This window comes from Budorcas taxicolor, chromosome 1 (assembly GCF_023091745.1).
Source record: "Budorcas taxicolor isolate Tak-1 chromosome 1, Takin1.1, whole genome shotgun sequence".
NCBI lineage: Eukaryota > Metazoa > Chordata > Mammalia > Artiodactyla > Bovidae > Budorcas > Budorcas taxicolor.
In genome coordinates this window covers 83,268,771-83,286,087 of record NC_068910.1, presented here as the reverse complement: position 1 = coordinate 83,286,087, position 17,317 = coordinate 83,268,771, and the positions used below count along the sequence as shown (strand labels likewise).

General features: G+C 38.5%; 1 protein-coding gene across 1 annotated transcript in view; it reads right to left on the bottom strand.

Moving 5' to 3' along the window:
- Nucleotides 1–17,317, bottom strand: part of TMPRSS15 (transmembrane serine protease 15) — a 155,042-nt gene that overhangs the window by 105,638 nt on the left and 32,087 nt on the right. The window contains exon 8 of the mRNA XM_052647612.1: nt 9,845–9,956. Within this exon, the coding sequence (XP_052503572.1) occupies nt 9,845–9,956 (112 nt within the window). The remainder of the gene's footprint in view (nt 1–9,844; nt 9,957–17,317) is intronic.

Here is a 17,317-nt window from a genome sequence, read left to right as displayed (position 1 = left end):
AAGTGAAAAGACAGCCTTCTGAATGGGAGAAAATAATAGCAAATGAAGCAACTGACAAACAACTAATCTCAAAAATATACAAGCAACTTATGCAGCTCAAGTCCAGAAAAATAAATAACCCAATCAAAAAGTGGGCCAAAGAACTAAATAGACATTTCTCCAAAGAAGACATACGGATGGCTAACAAACACATTAAAAGATGCTTAACATCACTCATTATCAGAGAAATGCAAATCAAAACCACAATGAGGTACCATTTCACACCAGTCAGATTGGCAGTGATCCAAAAGTCTACAAGCAATAAATGCTGGAGAGGGTGTGGAGAAAAGGGAACCCTCTTACACTGTTGGTGGGAATGCAAACTAGTACAGCCACTATGGAGAACAGTGTGGAGATTCCTTAAAAAATTGCAAATAGAACTGCCTTATGACCCAGCAATCCCACTGCTGGGCATACACACCGAGGAAACCAGAATTGAAAGAGACACGTGTACCCCAATGTTTATCACAGCACTGTTTATAATAGCCAGGACATGGAAACAACCTAGATGTCCATCAGCAGATGAATGAATAAGAAAGCTGTGGTACATATACACAATGGAGTATTACTCAGCCATTAAAAAGAATACATTTGAATCAGTTCTAATGAGGTGGGTGAAACTGGAGCCTATTATACAGAGTGAAGTAAGCCAGAAAGGAAAACACCAATATAGTATACTAACACATATATATGGAATTTAGAAAGATGGTAATGATAACCCTCTATGCGAGACAACAAAAGAAACACAGATGTATAGAATGGACTTTTGGACTCTGTGGGAGAGGGAGAGGGTGGGATGATTTGGGAGAATGGCATTGAAACATGTATACTATCAGGTAAGATATGAATCGCCAGTCTATGTTCAATACAGGATACAGGATGCTTGGGGCTGGTGCACGGGGATGATCCAGAGAGATGATATAAGGTGGGAGGTGGGAGGGGGTTCAGGATTGGAAACTCATGTACACCCATGGATGATTCATGTCAATGTATGGCAAAATGAAAACAGCATTGTAAAGCAAAATAAAGTAAAAATAAAAATTAAAAAAAAAAACATTCTGCCTTCTTGATTAAGTTTATTTGTAAGTATTATACTTTATTCTTTTCACTGCTATTGTAAATGGGATTATTTTGTTGATTTTCTTTTTGCATGATTAATGTGTAGAAACACAAGTGATCATTCTATGTGAATTTTTGTATCTTGTAACTTTTCTTAATTATTTTATTACTCAACATTTTTTCTCTTTTTTTCTGGTGAAATTTATGGTTTTTCTATATATAAGATCTTGTCCTCTGTGAACAGAGATTTTTACATCTTCCTTTCTTATTTGGATACATTGCATTTTTTTTTTCTTGCTTAATTGTTCTGCCTAGAACTTCCAGTACTATGTTGAATAAATGTGGTGAGAGGGGGCACCCCTTGTTTTATTCCTGATCTTAGAGGAAAAGTCTTTGCTTTTTCATCAGTTAGTATGCTTCTTGAGAAACCTATATGCAGGTCAGGAAGCAACAGTTAGAACTGGACATGGAACAACAGACTGGTTCCAAATAGGAAAAGGAGTACATCAAGGCTGTATATTGTCACCCTGCTTATTGAACTTATATGCAGAGTACATTGCCGGGAGCCAGCGTGAGGAATCCCACCCGTGGCAAAAGTCATCAGGAAGGAAGCCTGACAAAATGCAAGGGCGTGATCAGGCTTCAGGGGTTCCCCCTGGAATTTCCTGAGCATCCAGCCCCCAAAACCAGAGTCTGCCTGCTTACTGTGTTATGCTTTCCACCTACTCTTCTGACATTAACAGGGGGCTGTCCCCCCACCACCTTTTTCCGGAAAAAGTTAATTTAGAGCTTTTAGATAATAAATCTCCTGGGCATAATAAGAGTGTTTCAATCCCAAAACTCCTCTGATGGCTTTCTAGCCTGCCTGCTGGACCCTTACAGCTGCGCATGTGATTGCGGCCTCCCCACTGTGAGAGGCACAGGAAGCCTAAAACATCCTAGGAATGTAGGGGCTTCTGAGGAGTCAAAATCATTAGAATAGGACTGATTAAAGGTTTCATTTGTTGAGCCAATACTTGCTGCCAAATTTTCATATCTTTTATTTGTAGATATAGTTGGTATATAGAAAAAACAGGTAGTAGACCTGGAATTGGCAACATTAGATCTTTGAATTAAGTACTTTCTTTGTTATAACCCACTGCACCTTTGTTCTACAGGAATGCAACTTTATTTAGTACTTTGAGGGTGATGCAGAGTTAAGAAAAAACACTTCTAGGGAAAAAGAGTTTTCTGGTTGATAGACATTTATCTAGGAAGAGAGCCATAAAAATGTTAACAGGCCTCTTGGCCAGAAGATAATGTAAACCACCTGAGACCTTTTGTATATGGGAAGGTATGTAAAAAGAAAGCCTGATCTCAATGAGGGTCAGGACTGCTGCCCCTGCATAACTCTGCATATTCCATTATTTCTTTATGTACAACTTGGGATATATAAGCTGATTTTGAAAATAAAGTCTTGAGTCTTGCACCATTGCTGGGCTCCCCCATGTCGTTCTTTTCTCCCCTTTTCTGGCTGAATTCCAATCTGGAGTTCGGAGGCTCGCCAAGTCTACTTACTTGCCCTGGCTTCTAAGATCCATGCAAGAGGGAGCCCAAGGCAGGGCACCCTCTGCTATTCAAGTGGGCACGGTGGCCTAACGTAGATGGTGTAAACCTTTTGTCTCGAAGTTTTATTAGTTTTCTGCATAAAGCAAGTTATTCAGCCTCTTTTCTCCACTAATTTTCCTACTACACTATTCTTTCCTAATCTCTTTATATTTCTAATTAAATAGTCCTTTCCCAGACCCCAACTCTGTCCCCGCTTCGAATTCCCTGGATCCACCAGGGCTGGACCCCAGCAGTACATCATAAGAAATGCTGGGCTGGATGAAGCACAAGCTGGAATCAAGATTGCTGGGAGAAATATCAATAACCTCAGATATCCAGATGACACCACCCTTATGGCAGAAAGTGAAGAGGAACTAAAAAGCCTCTTAAGGAAAGTGAAAGAGGAGAGTGAAAAAGTTGGCTTAAACCTCAACATTCAGAAAATGAAGATCATGGCATCTGGTTCCACCACTTCATGGGAAATAGATGGGGAAACAATGGAAACAGTGACAGACTTTATTTTCTTGGGCTCCAAAATAACTTTGGACAGTGACTGCAGTCAAGAAATTAAAAGACTCTTGCTCCTTGGAAGAAAAGCTATGACAATCCTATGCAGTGTATTAGAAAGCAGAGACAGGACTCTGCCAACAGGGGTCCATATAGTCTAAGCTATGGTTTTACCAGTGGTCTTGTATAGATGTGAGAGTTGGACCCTAAAGAAGGCTGAATGCTGAAGAATTGACACTTTTAAACTGTGTTGTTTGAGAAGATTCTCGTGAGTCCCTTGGACTGCAAGGAGATCAAGCCAGTCAGTCCTAAAGGAAATCAACAATGAGTACTCATTGGAAGGACTGATGCTGAAGCTGAAGCTCCAATATTTTGGCCATCTGGTGCAGAAAGTCAACTCATTGGAAAAGGCCCTGATGCTGGGAGAGATTGAAGGCAGGAGGAGAAGGGAATGACAGAGGATGAGATGCTTGGATGGCATCACTGACTCATAGGACATGAGTCTGAGCAAGCTCCAGGAGATGGTGAAGGACAGGGAAGCCTGGGGTGCTGCAGTCCCTGGGGTCACAAAGAGTCAGACAGGACTGAGCAACTGAAGAATAACAACAAGAGGCTGGCAGGTTTCTTCTTTGGTAGTTTCTGTTTCTTACTCTCTCTGGTGTCTGTAATGTGGGTTGCAAGTTTTCTCTTCCTACCACAGCAAGTCACCCCACTCTCCCTTATTCTCTGCAGCCACCAGGTCATGCAAATTGTGCTGGTTCATCAGCTTCCCATTCATGCAAGTACACGCCAGTTGCTGGGGAAGTTGTTGAAATAGCTAGAATGTTGGAAACTTCCTGCACTTCTTTCTTTCACCTTTAGGGAGAAGTCTTGATTTGTTCATGCTTTCATAATTGTATCAAGTCCTGCTGATCATAGCAAGCTGCACCCACTCCTATTTGTTCTCAGTATCTCTCAGGCATTCAAACAATGCCAGGTCCATTCATTATATATATGAGAACAGAAAATAGTTCCTTTGGAAACTCTTGGAAAAGCTGGGACACTGGATGCATATTCCACCCTCGTCTTTCCTTCCAAGGAAGAAGGAGAGAGTTAAGACCTGTGTTGGGCTGTGCTGTGTTGGGGGAAAGGCTGATGGAGGTTAAAATGAACTTAATCTTCTTGCCCATTTCTTGGAGCTGTTCTTGTCTTTGCACTCACCCAGGGCATGCAACTTCTAAATTGAATTCTGGAATTTTCATAAATATCTTTTGGTCCACACTTCATTGTTAACTTGATATATCTGTGTGGGAACAAAGGTGAGTCATTCCTGACTATAGAATATTTCCTTTCTCATCTGTATGAAAATCTCCTATGGTGTGATTTATTAATAAAGGTTAAAATTTGGGAACACCATTTATATACATCCTTTTTGCTAAGTCTTGAATAAAATTTGGATCAGTTGCTATATATTTGATCTTTAAACTCTTGATTTGGTTGAATGGTTCAGTTGTTATGATGATCACAATAATCAAACTGCCAATGGCTGATCTACATTATACTGAATGCTCTATGGGGAAAGTGTTCAAATTTTAATTTTCAGATTGAGGAAATGTACCTAGGGCAATGCCTATTTATAATTACATTGTTTCACTGAAGTGTGGGATCAGAAATGCGAATAATTCTTTAGTGTTTTGGAGGGGCAATGTTCCCCTGAACTCTTCACAAAGGAGGAAGCTGAGCAGTAGAGCAAAACATGGGTGATAATGTTGAAGCTGGCTAAATACTGAAAGGGCTGATAATAGGGAGATGGCTAATCTCCAAAGATAAGGAGACTGAAAAGACTCTTGACTTCAGAGGCTGACTGTGGAGGCTACTGACTGAACCAGGATTCCTGGCCAGGGACATGGCAAGTTCACATTTTTGGTAAGTTATCAGTAATATTCAGTCAATTGAGAAACTGGGGACATTCATCACAAATAAAATAACAGTGATAAAGGAGAAAAAATTAAAAATTAAAAGAAAAAAATTAAGACCAACACACTTTTAACCCTTAATAACATCAGCAATTTAAAAAAAAGTTTGATATTATCAATTCTATTTAGGATTGACTTCCCTTGTGGCTCAGATGGTAAAGCGTCTGCCTACAATGCAGAAGACCAGGGTTCGATCCTAGGGTCGGGCAGGTCCTCTGGAGAAGGAAATAGCAATCCACTCCAGTACTCTTGCCTGGAAAATCCCATGGATGGAGGAGCGTGGTAGGCTACAGTCCATGGGTCACAAAGAGTCGGATATGACTGAGCGACTTCACTAAAGTCTTAGTGTAAAATATAAAATAAAATTAAAAATATAATAAAAATAAAATTAATAAAATAAAATCTATTACTTGAAAGTTAAAAAAACAAATATAGTTAATTTTGAAACTCTGAATTTCATGGTAGGAAAATGTCAAGTTGGAGCACTACCTCGTTGTATAATATTCCTGATGATGGGCTGGAGGCAAGACTAGAGTTTAGTCTTCAAGGAGTGGGGCTGACAAGACTGAAATAGCCATGACCAGCAGTGCAGGATTAAAAGACATCTAAGTAGAAATCTAGGTTTTTGGATCTGACCAGTGTTTATTGCCTGGAAAGTGAGGGTAGAGCACTGGCAGGTTGCTTATTTTTTTAAATACTGACATGTGGACTTCAGCTGTGGGTATCAGATTCAGTGGTTCTGGAGTGGATTAGGGGATGTGTATTTTTATATGCTCCAGGTGTGAGGGCCATTGGAGGAAGATGGGCAGATACAGAGGATGCTGTGCTCATGGGCTACCCTCAGATGTATTCAGTAACCACAGGAGGTTGACAGAGGTGGGAGGAGATCAATATGAGGAGTATGAGCTCTTCCCAGCCCAGACTGAGATAAGAACAAAGCAGGTGGTGGCAGCTGTTTAGAGGAATTCCACCTCCTATAGGCCTCTTCAGGGATTGGGGGAAGTGAGCCTGCGAGTGAGACCTTTAGGGAATCTAACATCAAAGAAGAAGACAGATGAAGAAGAAATAAGCAGCCCCCTCAGGAATGATTTTTGTTCTTTTAATGAAAGTTTTGGTGTCTCCAGGCAAGAAAATAGTGATGCTTTTTTTCAACAATTGATGTTATTTTTAAGCCTTGAAACTAAGGCATCAAGAAAAACTCCCTTAGAAACTTGTTTAGAAGCCCTTTACTTTTTTCAAAATAGATAACTGAAGGTGGAGGAGAGAACTGAGTGCAGGCTGTGTTCTACTTCTGATTCAGAAAACACAACCTACTTGCAATAAAACACAGGTATTTATAAAGGTCAGATTAAATGGTAATTTTAGCCATGGCTACCTTGTGAATTTTTTAAGGGAAAGGGTACTTTTCTAAATGTCATTTTTATATTTTACATTTTGTATCAATAGCTACTCTTCTTAGAGCCCACTTTTATTGAGCACCTAATAGAGCATAAAGTCTTTTACATTTCATGATGACTTTGACCCCTGTAGTTAGAGGCCCTGACCTCTATAGACGTAGAAATTTTGAGTCTAAGCGATTTAGACATTTGCCTGATATCGTAGATGTTGAATGTGAGGAGGCCAGGTTTGAAGCCACACAGACTGTCTTCAGCACTCACATCCTTCATCACTGACACTCTGCTACATGGGGCCTTAATATATTTCCAAAATATAGCTTAACTGTATCATAACCATTTCTCTACTGGCTACTGGGTTTCCAAGCTTGTAAGAAAACATTATTGCTTTTATACCCTACTTTGACCACCATTAGGAAAAACAAACCACCATCTAATGTAATAATCAGTTTGGAGAAGAAAATACACTTAGAAAATTTATATACTTTTAAATAATAATTTTATGATACAATACAGTATTTACTTAGAGTAATATTTTAGATTTTGTAGGTTTTAAAAATATCCCTAATTAATGATGGATTTCTTAAAATAGTTTTAAAAATTAAGTGATTGAAAGGGAGTAAAAAGAACAGACCATACAAATCTTTAATTAACATAATATTGATTATGCATAAATATTACTATTGCAGCAAAAATAATATTGTTTATTGTGGTCTGCTTATAAGACTTCCCTGAAGACTTGACATAGCTTTACTAAGAAGTGGAGGATGATTAAATATTAATTACATAAAAATTAAATTATTATTATTTAGTGTTAATAAAATTCCAAAGATTTCATGAAGAAATCATTGTGCACTTAGGAATGCATCATAGATCAGTTAGAATTCATTTTATTTCCCTTTTTTAAAGGAAGTAATTTAAGATTTTTCTAAGACTCTCTGCTGACATTTTAGGTAAAGAATGGAATATTTTTTCATTGTACTAAAAACAGTACTAATAGCCATTTATAAACCTTCTTTTTAAATGTGATTATCAGAAATGATGTCCTAATATTTTTAAATAAATATTAAATTAAAAAAATTTTTTCACTTGAGAATTACTTAGAACTGCCATTTTTAATATGCAAAATCTTATCTTTTGCACACAAATAGTGTGTTGTTTAGGTACTTCCCAGGTGGCTCAGGGGTTAAAGAATCCACTTGCCCATGCAGGAGACATAGGTTTGTTCCCTGGGTCAGGAATATTCCCTTGAAAAGGAAATGACAATCTACTCAAGTATTCTTGCCTGGGAAATACCATAGACAAAGGAGCCTAGTGGGCTATGTTCCATGGAGTAGCAAGAATTGGACACGACTTAGCGACTAAACAACAGCAACAACATGTTGTTTAGAGCACTGAAAAGAAGAAAGTGTGCTTCTAGTTATATCACATAACTTCCATGGGGCTGAGCTCCAAAATAGAAATTATTTAAACAGGACAGCATGTTCTTTGTTCCCTGAATAATGCCAAGTAAATGTGTTTAGAACAATCTTCCCTTCATACCTCATGTCCTCTCTGGAATATGTTTACACAGGAAAAGAACTCTTGTGAGTATTTATGGGGCCATTTCCTATCACTTGTTTGGCAAGAACCCGAGGCTCTGTCTTTCAACCTTGTTTGATCAGTTGTTATATTGATTCCCCATTTTCTATTGAGTCATCATAATGATTAAAATAAATATATAGTAGGTCAGATTGGGAAACCAAAATCCCTTCCAGCTGTTAAGAGAAATGAGCGAACTAGAATTCATTTCTCAAAGTGAATTCCACAGAACATGTGTGTTGAATACTCTGTGGGGGGAAAATTTCAGTGGCTTAATAGGAAATATACAGTTGACTCTTGAACAATACTGGCTTGAAGAATATGGGTCCACTTATATGTGAATTTTTTTTTTTTCAAAAAGTGCATATTACAACTGGAGAAGGTGATGGCACCCCACTCCAGTACTCTTGCCTGGAAACTCTCATGGATGGAGGAGCCTGGTAGGCTTCAGTCCATGGGGTCTTGAAGAATCGGACACGACTGAGCGACTTCACTTTCACTTTTCACTTTCATGCTTTGGAGAAGGAAATGGCAACCCACTCCAGTGTTCTTGCCTGGAGAATCCCAGGGACGGGGGAGCCTGGTGGGCTGCTGTCTCTGGGGTCTCACAGAGTCGGACACGACTGAAGGGACCTAGCAGCAGCAGCAGCAGCAGCAGCATACTACAACACTACACAAACCATAGGAAACTACAGAAAAGAAGGCCAACTATAATGTTATACACAGATTTTGACTGCACAGGGTGTTGGCACCTCTAAGCCTTCTGTTGTTCAAAGTCAGCTGTATATTTGGGGGGAGATTTACTTGCATCTTAACTTATCTAAGGCTATGAGAAGTCTTGCACTTGAGTTTATTTCAGTATTGCTTATATTTATTTGAGTACAAATGATACTTCTCTTGGAATATCTGGGAGAAACATTACTCCTCTGTGAAAAATGCTTAGGCATATATTAAGGTAGACTAGCTATCAGCAGTTTGATTATTTTATTTATCATAATGATTGCATTCATCAACTGAATTAAGACTTGGAGGTCAAATATATATTAAGTGAACTAAGTGTTATTTAAGATACAGCAAAGAGGATGAGTACAGAGGGTATCTCAGATCTTGATCTGCATGACCAAATCACAACATAGGAGATTTCATACAGATACGAAGCATAATGAGAAAGGAACTATTCTGCAGTCAGGATGCAGCTGAAGGAAATATGGTTTCTTGTGATATACAGATACACATGTGTGCTGTTCATTTTGGTAGCACTTGATTTGTGACAACCATATGGGGGAAAAAAGAAAAAATTTGCTACAGAGCCCAATGAGATGGCCCCATTTATAGGGCCAAGTTCTTTTTAAAAGGTTAAGAATGAGAGAGAAACTTCTTAGACAGTATATCAGATGGGAAGACTTTGCTTTGTAGCTAATGGAAACAACTGTCTAGAAAATAAATGCATTACTACAGATGCTAAGACTTCCTGCATCAGAGAAAGACTTTATGACTTAAGTACATGGAATAAAAGGTGGTTTCCCCGGTGGCTCAGATGGTAAAGTGACTGTCTACAATGTGGGAGACCTGGGTTTGATCCCTGGGTCAGGAAGTTCCCTGGATAAGGAAATGGCAACCCACTCCAGTACTCTTGCCTAGAAAATCCCATGGACGGAGGAGCCTGGTGTCCACGGGGTTGCAAAGAGTTGGACACGACTGAGTGACTTCACTCACTATTACCGTATAATCCACCGACAAACAGCGTTTGTATTATTAGAAGGCTTGGGATAATGTAGAGCCTCAAAGGATCCAGAAGTTCCAGTCAACAAAAATCTTCCATCACAAGCTGTGGCTGTGAAGAAGAGAAAATTAATTTCAGACAAAAACCATCTTGGAAGCACTTCACAAACGAAATGGGATTCAAATTGGCTAATGAATCTTCATAGAACACTCATGACTAAATCTATAGGAGGCTATTTCACAAAACCCAAATGATCAAATGGAAGTAGATCAAATTTCATGTTTTAAATCTATTGATCATTTTCAGATACTTTTACACAGCCCATCATTGAGTCCGTAAAAATAGAAAAGCATTCTATTTCTAAAATACCCATAACTAAGTTGCATTTTAGTATATCCTTCCACATTTGTAAAAAATATATATATCTGAATTATAAACTTCTAATTTAAACAAATAACTACTGTGTTCTTCATTTTATTTTCCCCATTAAGTTGGAGCTAGAGTGAGTTTCAACTACGTGTGCTAAGTGATCTCTCTTCCTGAAAATCGTCAGAATACGACCAGGCAAATGAAACATACGGTGCAAGTGGCTTGAAGAGAACTTTCCATTCAAATTCTACTACACACAACTTCTAGACTTCACTTTTGCTTCTTTTATATGGACTCATGATCTAGTTCAGTGTTTTCATTCAGGATATCTGAATGTGTTTTTCCTTTCTACGACAACTCACTTTCCTCTTTTAATTCTTGTAGCATGAATATATTTATGTCAAGTCAAAGTGTTAAAGTATCAGAGTGTCGGAGTGTTCAGTGCTCAGCCATGTCTGACTCTCTGCAACCCTGTGGACTCTAGCCCACCAGGCTCTGCTGTCCATGGAATTCTCCAGACAAGAATAGCGGACTGTGTTGCCATTTCCTATTTCAGGAGAACTTCCCGACCCAGGAATAAAAACCGTGTCACTTGCGTCTCCTGCATTGGCAGGTGGACTCTTTACCACTGTACCACCTGGGAAGCCATTCTCTTTAATGTCATACATTACTACTGATCTTAGTTTTCATATGAATCATTTCCAGTTAGAGTAAACCTTTTTGAAAGCATGGGAGTCATGAATTAACAGCTTTTCATTTTATACTTGCTATGTATCATATATATTAAAAATAAAATTAATGTTTTTCTTAGGTTATTTTCTGTATACTTAGTTCTATTGACATTCATAATATTCTAAAATAAAGACTTCTGAAATGTGTCCTCTATCTCTTGGCATGTTGTTAATGCCAGACATGTTGATGGAGGGCAGGGAAATCAAAGAAATTTATCAAAATCAGCTTGCTGCTCTTGCAATATGAGTGCTAGCATAAGCTAATCCTAAATTGATAGATGGAAAAGCCCATCCTAACATTATACAAAAATGCCTTCAAGTTATAAAATACAAGCTATTACATGACATGAAATATTTCACATGAACAAAAGAAAGAAATTGAACAGCACATGGAAATCTAGGTAAAAATCTTGCATTTTGGTTGACTTTTTACTACTTTGGGCATATTTGTTTTAAAGGTATATAAGGTAAAGGCATAAAAAAGGTAGGTACATTTTAAGATTCAAAGTCTGTTAAGAACAATGGCCTAGGAGTTAATTGTATTGGGTCGTGCATGGGATTGTTGTAGCCTAGTTCCCAGAAGGTGACGAAAGAAAAAAAGAACGAATGAAGAACAGGGAAGATAATAACCTAATATCACAGATTTCAGGAAATAAAAGGGAAAAATCTGTGATCTGTTGAGAAAACTGACTCAATTGGTGTGTTATACTTACTGGAGCAAAAAGGACAATTAAGGCTAGTTTATATGACTTGAAAGTAAACAGTGAAAATATGAGTTTTTAAGGCAGAACTAAACAATTTTCTAGTTGTAAAAAACTCCCTTGTTCATTCAAAGCTGTCTATCACAAACCACACCAAAGAAATGAGACCATTAATCCCTTAGCTTCATTGATCATAAAAGCAAGAATAATGTCTGCTTGTATTTTAAATGATATATGGAGCCTTTTAATCACAGTTTGTAAAGAAACATGTGGACTCCCAAGATTATTGGCAATGCATGAAAATCCACTACTACTGTAAATAGTTTCTATTTAAACTATAATACTCAGGAACTCAGTGAGGAAGAGCAATTAATCCTACCAGCAATAAAATAACAGCTGCTAGCATTGGTGGAGTATTTCTTATGTACTGGCCTTGCCCTAAAGGTCACTATATAAGTATTACTAGTGTTCTCTTCACCACAAACTTATGATGTTTTAGGTGGGGAAACTGAGATTCAGAGGGTTAAGTAAGTACCATAAGTTCTCTCAGCTTATAAGCAACGATTCAAAGACAGGCAGTCTTACCCAATACCTAATATTATCTTAACACCACAATATATAAAGCTATCAAAATGATATCACTCAAATCTCTTTCAGTTGAAAAGCAGGGGTGTGTGTGTGCATGTGTGTGTGTGTGCGTGAGAGAGAGAGAGAGAAATTGTAAATGAAAGAGGAAATGAAATTAAGAGAATTTCATCAATCCAGTGTTTTTAAAATTATAATATAGATCACATTTGCAATAGCACTTTGCAACAAACAGGAGAAATACAAAGAAAAACAAATATGGAGTAAAAAAGAGAACAAAACAAGACCAGTTTTAGAATGTATAAATCCTATTTGCAAAGATGATGACATTTTAGTAATCCTCCTCATCCACTCTGGAGAAGGCAATGGCAACCCACTCCAGTACTCTTGTCTGAAAAATCCAATGGACTGAGGAGCTTGGTAGGCTGCAGTACATGGGGTTGCTAAGAGTTGGACACAACTGACTTCACTTTCAATTTTCACTTTCACTTTCATGCATTGGAGAAGGAAATGGCAACCCACTCCAGTGTTCTTGACTGGAGAATCCCAGGGATGGTGGAGCCTGGTGGGCTGCCGTCTAGGGGTCGCACAGAGTCGGACAAGACTGAAGCGACTTAGCAGCAGCAGCAGCCTCGTCCACTCACTACATACTTGTGGGGAAAGGTATCAACAGCTTTGGGCTGCACAACGGGATTAATAAACTTCAAAAAACACTGAATTATGTCCATGTTGGCAAAGATGGTTGTATGTTGCTATACCTTTACTCGATCCCTTTCTAGGTTCATGACTAGGTTGAATACCTCCACATGGGTCACATGACATAGTCTGGTTAATCAACTATGGTGGAAATGATTGTATTTATTTCCAGATATGATTTCTGAAAAGATCTCCTGTAACATTCTTCCATTGTCTGTCAGCAGATTGCAAAGAATCCAGGGGAGAACTTGGCTCAGAAGGTATGGTGGAGGCACTGGAATCCTGAATGCTTCAGAGCACAGCTTCTTGCCATCTTCCTTGAATTACAGTGTCAGTGATAAATTGTAATTTTCTTATATTATTAAGATTATTTATCATAGTATTTTTGTTGTTCAGTCACTAAGTCGTATCCGACTCTTTCAACCCCAGGGACTGCAGCACACCAGCCTTCCCTGTCCTTTACTATCTCCTAGAGCTTGCTCAAACTCATGTCCATCGAGTTGGTGATGCCATCCAACCATCTCATCCTCTGTCGTCCCCTTCTCCTCCCTCTTTCAATCTTTCCTGGCATCAGAGTCTTTTCCAATGAGTCATTTCTTCGCATCAGGTGGCCAAAGTATTGGAGTTTCAGCTTCAGTATCAGTCCTTTAAATGAATATTCAGGACTAGTTTCCTTTAGAATTGACTGGTTTGATCTCTTTGCAGTCCAAGGGGGCTCGCAAGAATCTTCTCCAACATCACAGTTCAAAAGTATCAATTCTTCAGTGTTCAGCCTTCTTTAGGGTCCAACTCTCACATCCATTCATGACTACTGGAAAAACTATAGCTTGGACTAGACAGACCTTTGTCAGTAAAGTGATGCCATTTTTTTTTTTTTTAATATGCTCTTCAGGTTTGTCACAGCTTTCTTTCCAAGGAGCAAGCGTCTTTGAATTTCATGTCTGCAGTCACTGTCCACAATAATTTTGGAGTCCAAGAAAATAAAGTCTGTAACTGTTTCCATTGTTTCCCCATCTATTTGCCATGAAGTGATAGGACCAGATGCCATGATCTTTGTTTTTTGAATGTTGAGTTTTAAGCCAGCTCTTTCACTCTCCTCTTTCATAATATTTAGTTTGCCCTTAAGGACATGATCAGTTTGTGTGTTCAGTTTTCTATGAAGTTGCTGAGTTTTAGTGGAAATGGATAATCTATAGATCAATTTATACTCTAAAGGAACTGTGGGAATTTCTGCATTTGAGAAAAGATTAAGAAGAACATTCCTGAAGGCATTTAAAATAAAGTTACAATAGTATTGAACTACTTATAACAGCTATGACAAACCTAGAGAGCATCTTAAAAAGCAGAGACATCACTTTGCCAACAAAGGTCCATCTAGTCAAAGCTGTGGTTTTCCCAGTAGTCATGTCTGGATGTGAGAGTTGGACTATAAAGAAAACTGTGCACCGAAGAATTGATGCTTTTGAACTGTGGTGTTGGAGAAGACTCTTGAGAGTCACTTGGACTGCAAAGAGATCCAACCAGTCCATCCTAAAGGAAATCGGTCAGGAATACTTATTGGAAGGGCTGATGTGGAAGCTGAAGCCCCAGTACTTTGGCCACCTGATGCGAAGAACTGACTCTTTAGAAAAGACCCTGATGCTGGGAAAGATTGAAGGCAGGAGGAGAAGGGGACGACAGAGGATGAGATGGTTGGATGGCATCACTGACTCAATGATTTGAGCAAGCCCTGGGAGTTGGTGATGGACAGAGAAGCCTGGCAAGCTGCAGTCTATGGGGTCTCAGAGTCGGACATGACTGAGCAACTGAAGCGAACTGAATGTTACATAAGACATGGAGCAGGGCATACTTCTGGAAAAACAGATATAACCCAGCCATGACTGAGTATGATTACTAAGCATTCAGAATTATAATTTTTTAGACTACTAAGTGCTTTTTAGTGTGGTGCTAGGAAAAAACTCTCGGTGGGAGATAAATGAACCTGTCCAATATTATACTATCAGCAATTCTATTGCAATATCCAAAATTGACTATAATGGAATGGGATTCATATAGGTGTGTTCTTAGGACCCACTGAGAGCTCCCTCTGCTGGCTCATTATTTTTCAATAGTGTGTTTGCTCAGTACACTGAATTCTCCAGGAATATACAGCAAACTGGAAAAGGGCATGACAACCCACTCCAGTATTATTCTTTCCTGGAGAATTCTAGGGACAGAAGAGCCTGGCAGGCTACAGTCTATAGGGTAGTAAAGAGTTAGGCATAACTGAGTGACTATCACACACACACACACACACACACACACACACACACACACACACACATATAAATCAAACATGATCTCTGCCCATCCACCCAAGTCTATTTTGCATGTACATATGAGTCAGACAAACAACCTATGGAGACACTTGCCACCTTCCAAAATAGGCCTGAACATTGGCCTGAAGGGTGTGGGTCAGCACTTTTTTTTCTCACAGGTCAGCTAAAAAGTGAACTTTCCTGCTGATGCAATCCTCATCAGAAGAAAAAAACAATTTAAAGAAATCTTGGTTCTGCTATCGTCAGCTATAAGTTGTGAAAACCTAAATAATTAAAGCCTAAAAAGGAAGCTGTTTAGGAATTTAACATTAATATGACTCTATTAATAACACCGACTAGAATTAGAGCTCACAGCTGGAGGAATAAGGGAGAGAAGTGAGAGCATAGGTCAGTTTTACACAGATAGTTCTCTTAAAATCATCTTCGCTGCTGCTAAGTCACTTCAGTCGTGTCCGACTCTGTGCGACTCCCTAGACGGCAGCCCACCAGGCTCCCCCGTCCCTGGGATTCTCCAGGCAAGAACACTGGAGTAGGTTGCCATTTCCTTCTCCAAAATCATCTTTCAGTGAATGTAAATTGATGGAGAGGGCTTTCTTCTAGAAATTGTGCTACAGTTTGAGCACAAGTTTGAGGCGGGGCTGAGGTGAGATACTCACAATCATTTATGATTAAGTAATGAATGAAAGTGTGAGAGTGAAAGTGTTAGTTGCTAAGTCATGTCCAATGCTTTGTGACCCCATGGACTGTGGCCTACCAGGCTCCTTTGGCAATGGAACTCTCCAGGCAAGAATATAGGAGTGGGCTGCTATTTCCTCTTCCAAGGGATCTTCCCAACTCAGGCATCTGACCAAGTATATAAACCTGGGATCTCCTGTATTGTGAGTGGGTTCTTTACCATCTGAGCCACCAGGGAAGCCAAATAATGAATAAAACAACCTATATGACTGTAAATCCGGGATAAAGATAGAATAGTTGATTGATGTTTTCTCTTCTTTATTCCACAAAGACTTTATATTATTTTTGCAAAAAAAAAAATAGATACAATGCTAACTTTAAAGTGAAAATAATACAGAGAATCAAGAAAAATGACAGACAAGGATCTATAGGCTTCAGAAAGTTAATCACTTGGATGGTGAATTGATAGTAAGATTCAATTAACACAAAACCTTCATGATATTGATAATGATGCAGTTTGGTTATATACTTAATACAAACACACAATCATAATTACAGAATTCAGTTCTCATACTGAAGTTCATGTCATGCATTTATAGTGACTCAGGAATATAATCCATGGCCTGATAACCTACTTCAGGACAAATTGCCACATATAGTGTATTTCTATGGTTATTATTTGATATGCATGGATACTAATTCATTATGAAAATTATAAAACCTGTAACAGTAGAGAGCACATAATAGCTATGGTTCATTTTCTGATTATACATCTTAGACATTTCTCCCCATGTACAGTTAGTGATCATCATCACATAGACTTAAAGGTATGGGGCTTACTTTGATACACATAATATTTGAAATATAAATTGGGGGAACATCACCTCTATTACCTCATGATGGCACACTTGTATCACATTCCCACTGAAAAGGTTTTGAAAACTGCCTGAAAATCATAGCAAACAAAGACATTGCTTTCTTCTTCTTTGAGTAATTTAGTTATAGAAGATAGATTAAAAAATATTCTGTAGCCTGCACTTTCTTCCAGCATGCTCTGAGTGCACTTCAAAGTATGCAGTTAAACTTTAAAGTTTGAATTTCATCCAAGAACATTTGAACTAGGAGTGCTTAGTTGAGGACACTTTAGTCAAGTTGCTGGGTTTTGAGTTGGTTCTGGGAAACAGACCAACTGCCTATCTTTTCAAGTATATCCTGAGTGGATAGGCAATATTTGAAACTTCAGTTGGTATTCGAGCATTTGTCTTAAATTAATATCAGAAAGAAGAGCAAAGTATAACAAGTAAAGTGAAGTAAATTGTAACCAAAGCCTTTACACATTTCGGGAACTAACAGTGCTCATGGTCAATTTTTAAACTGATTATAAACTATACCAAAAA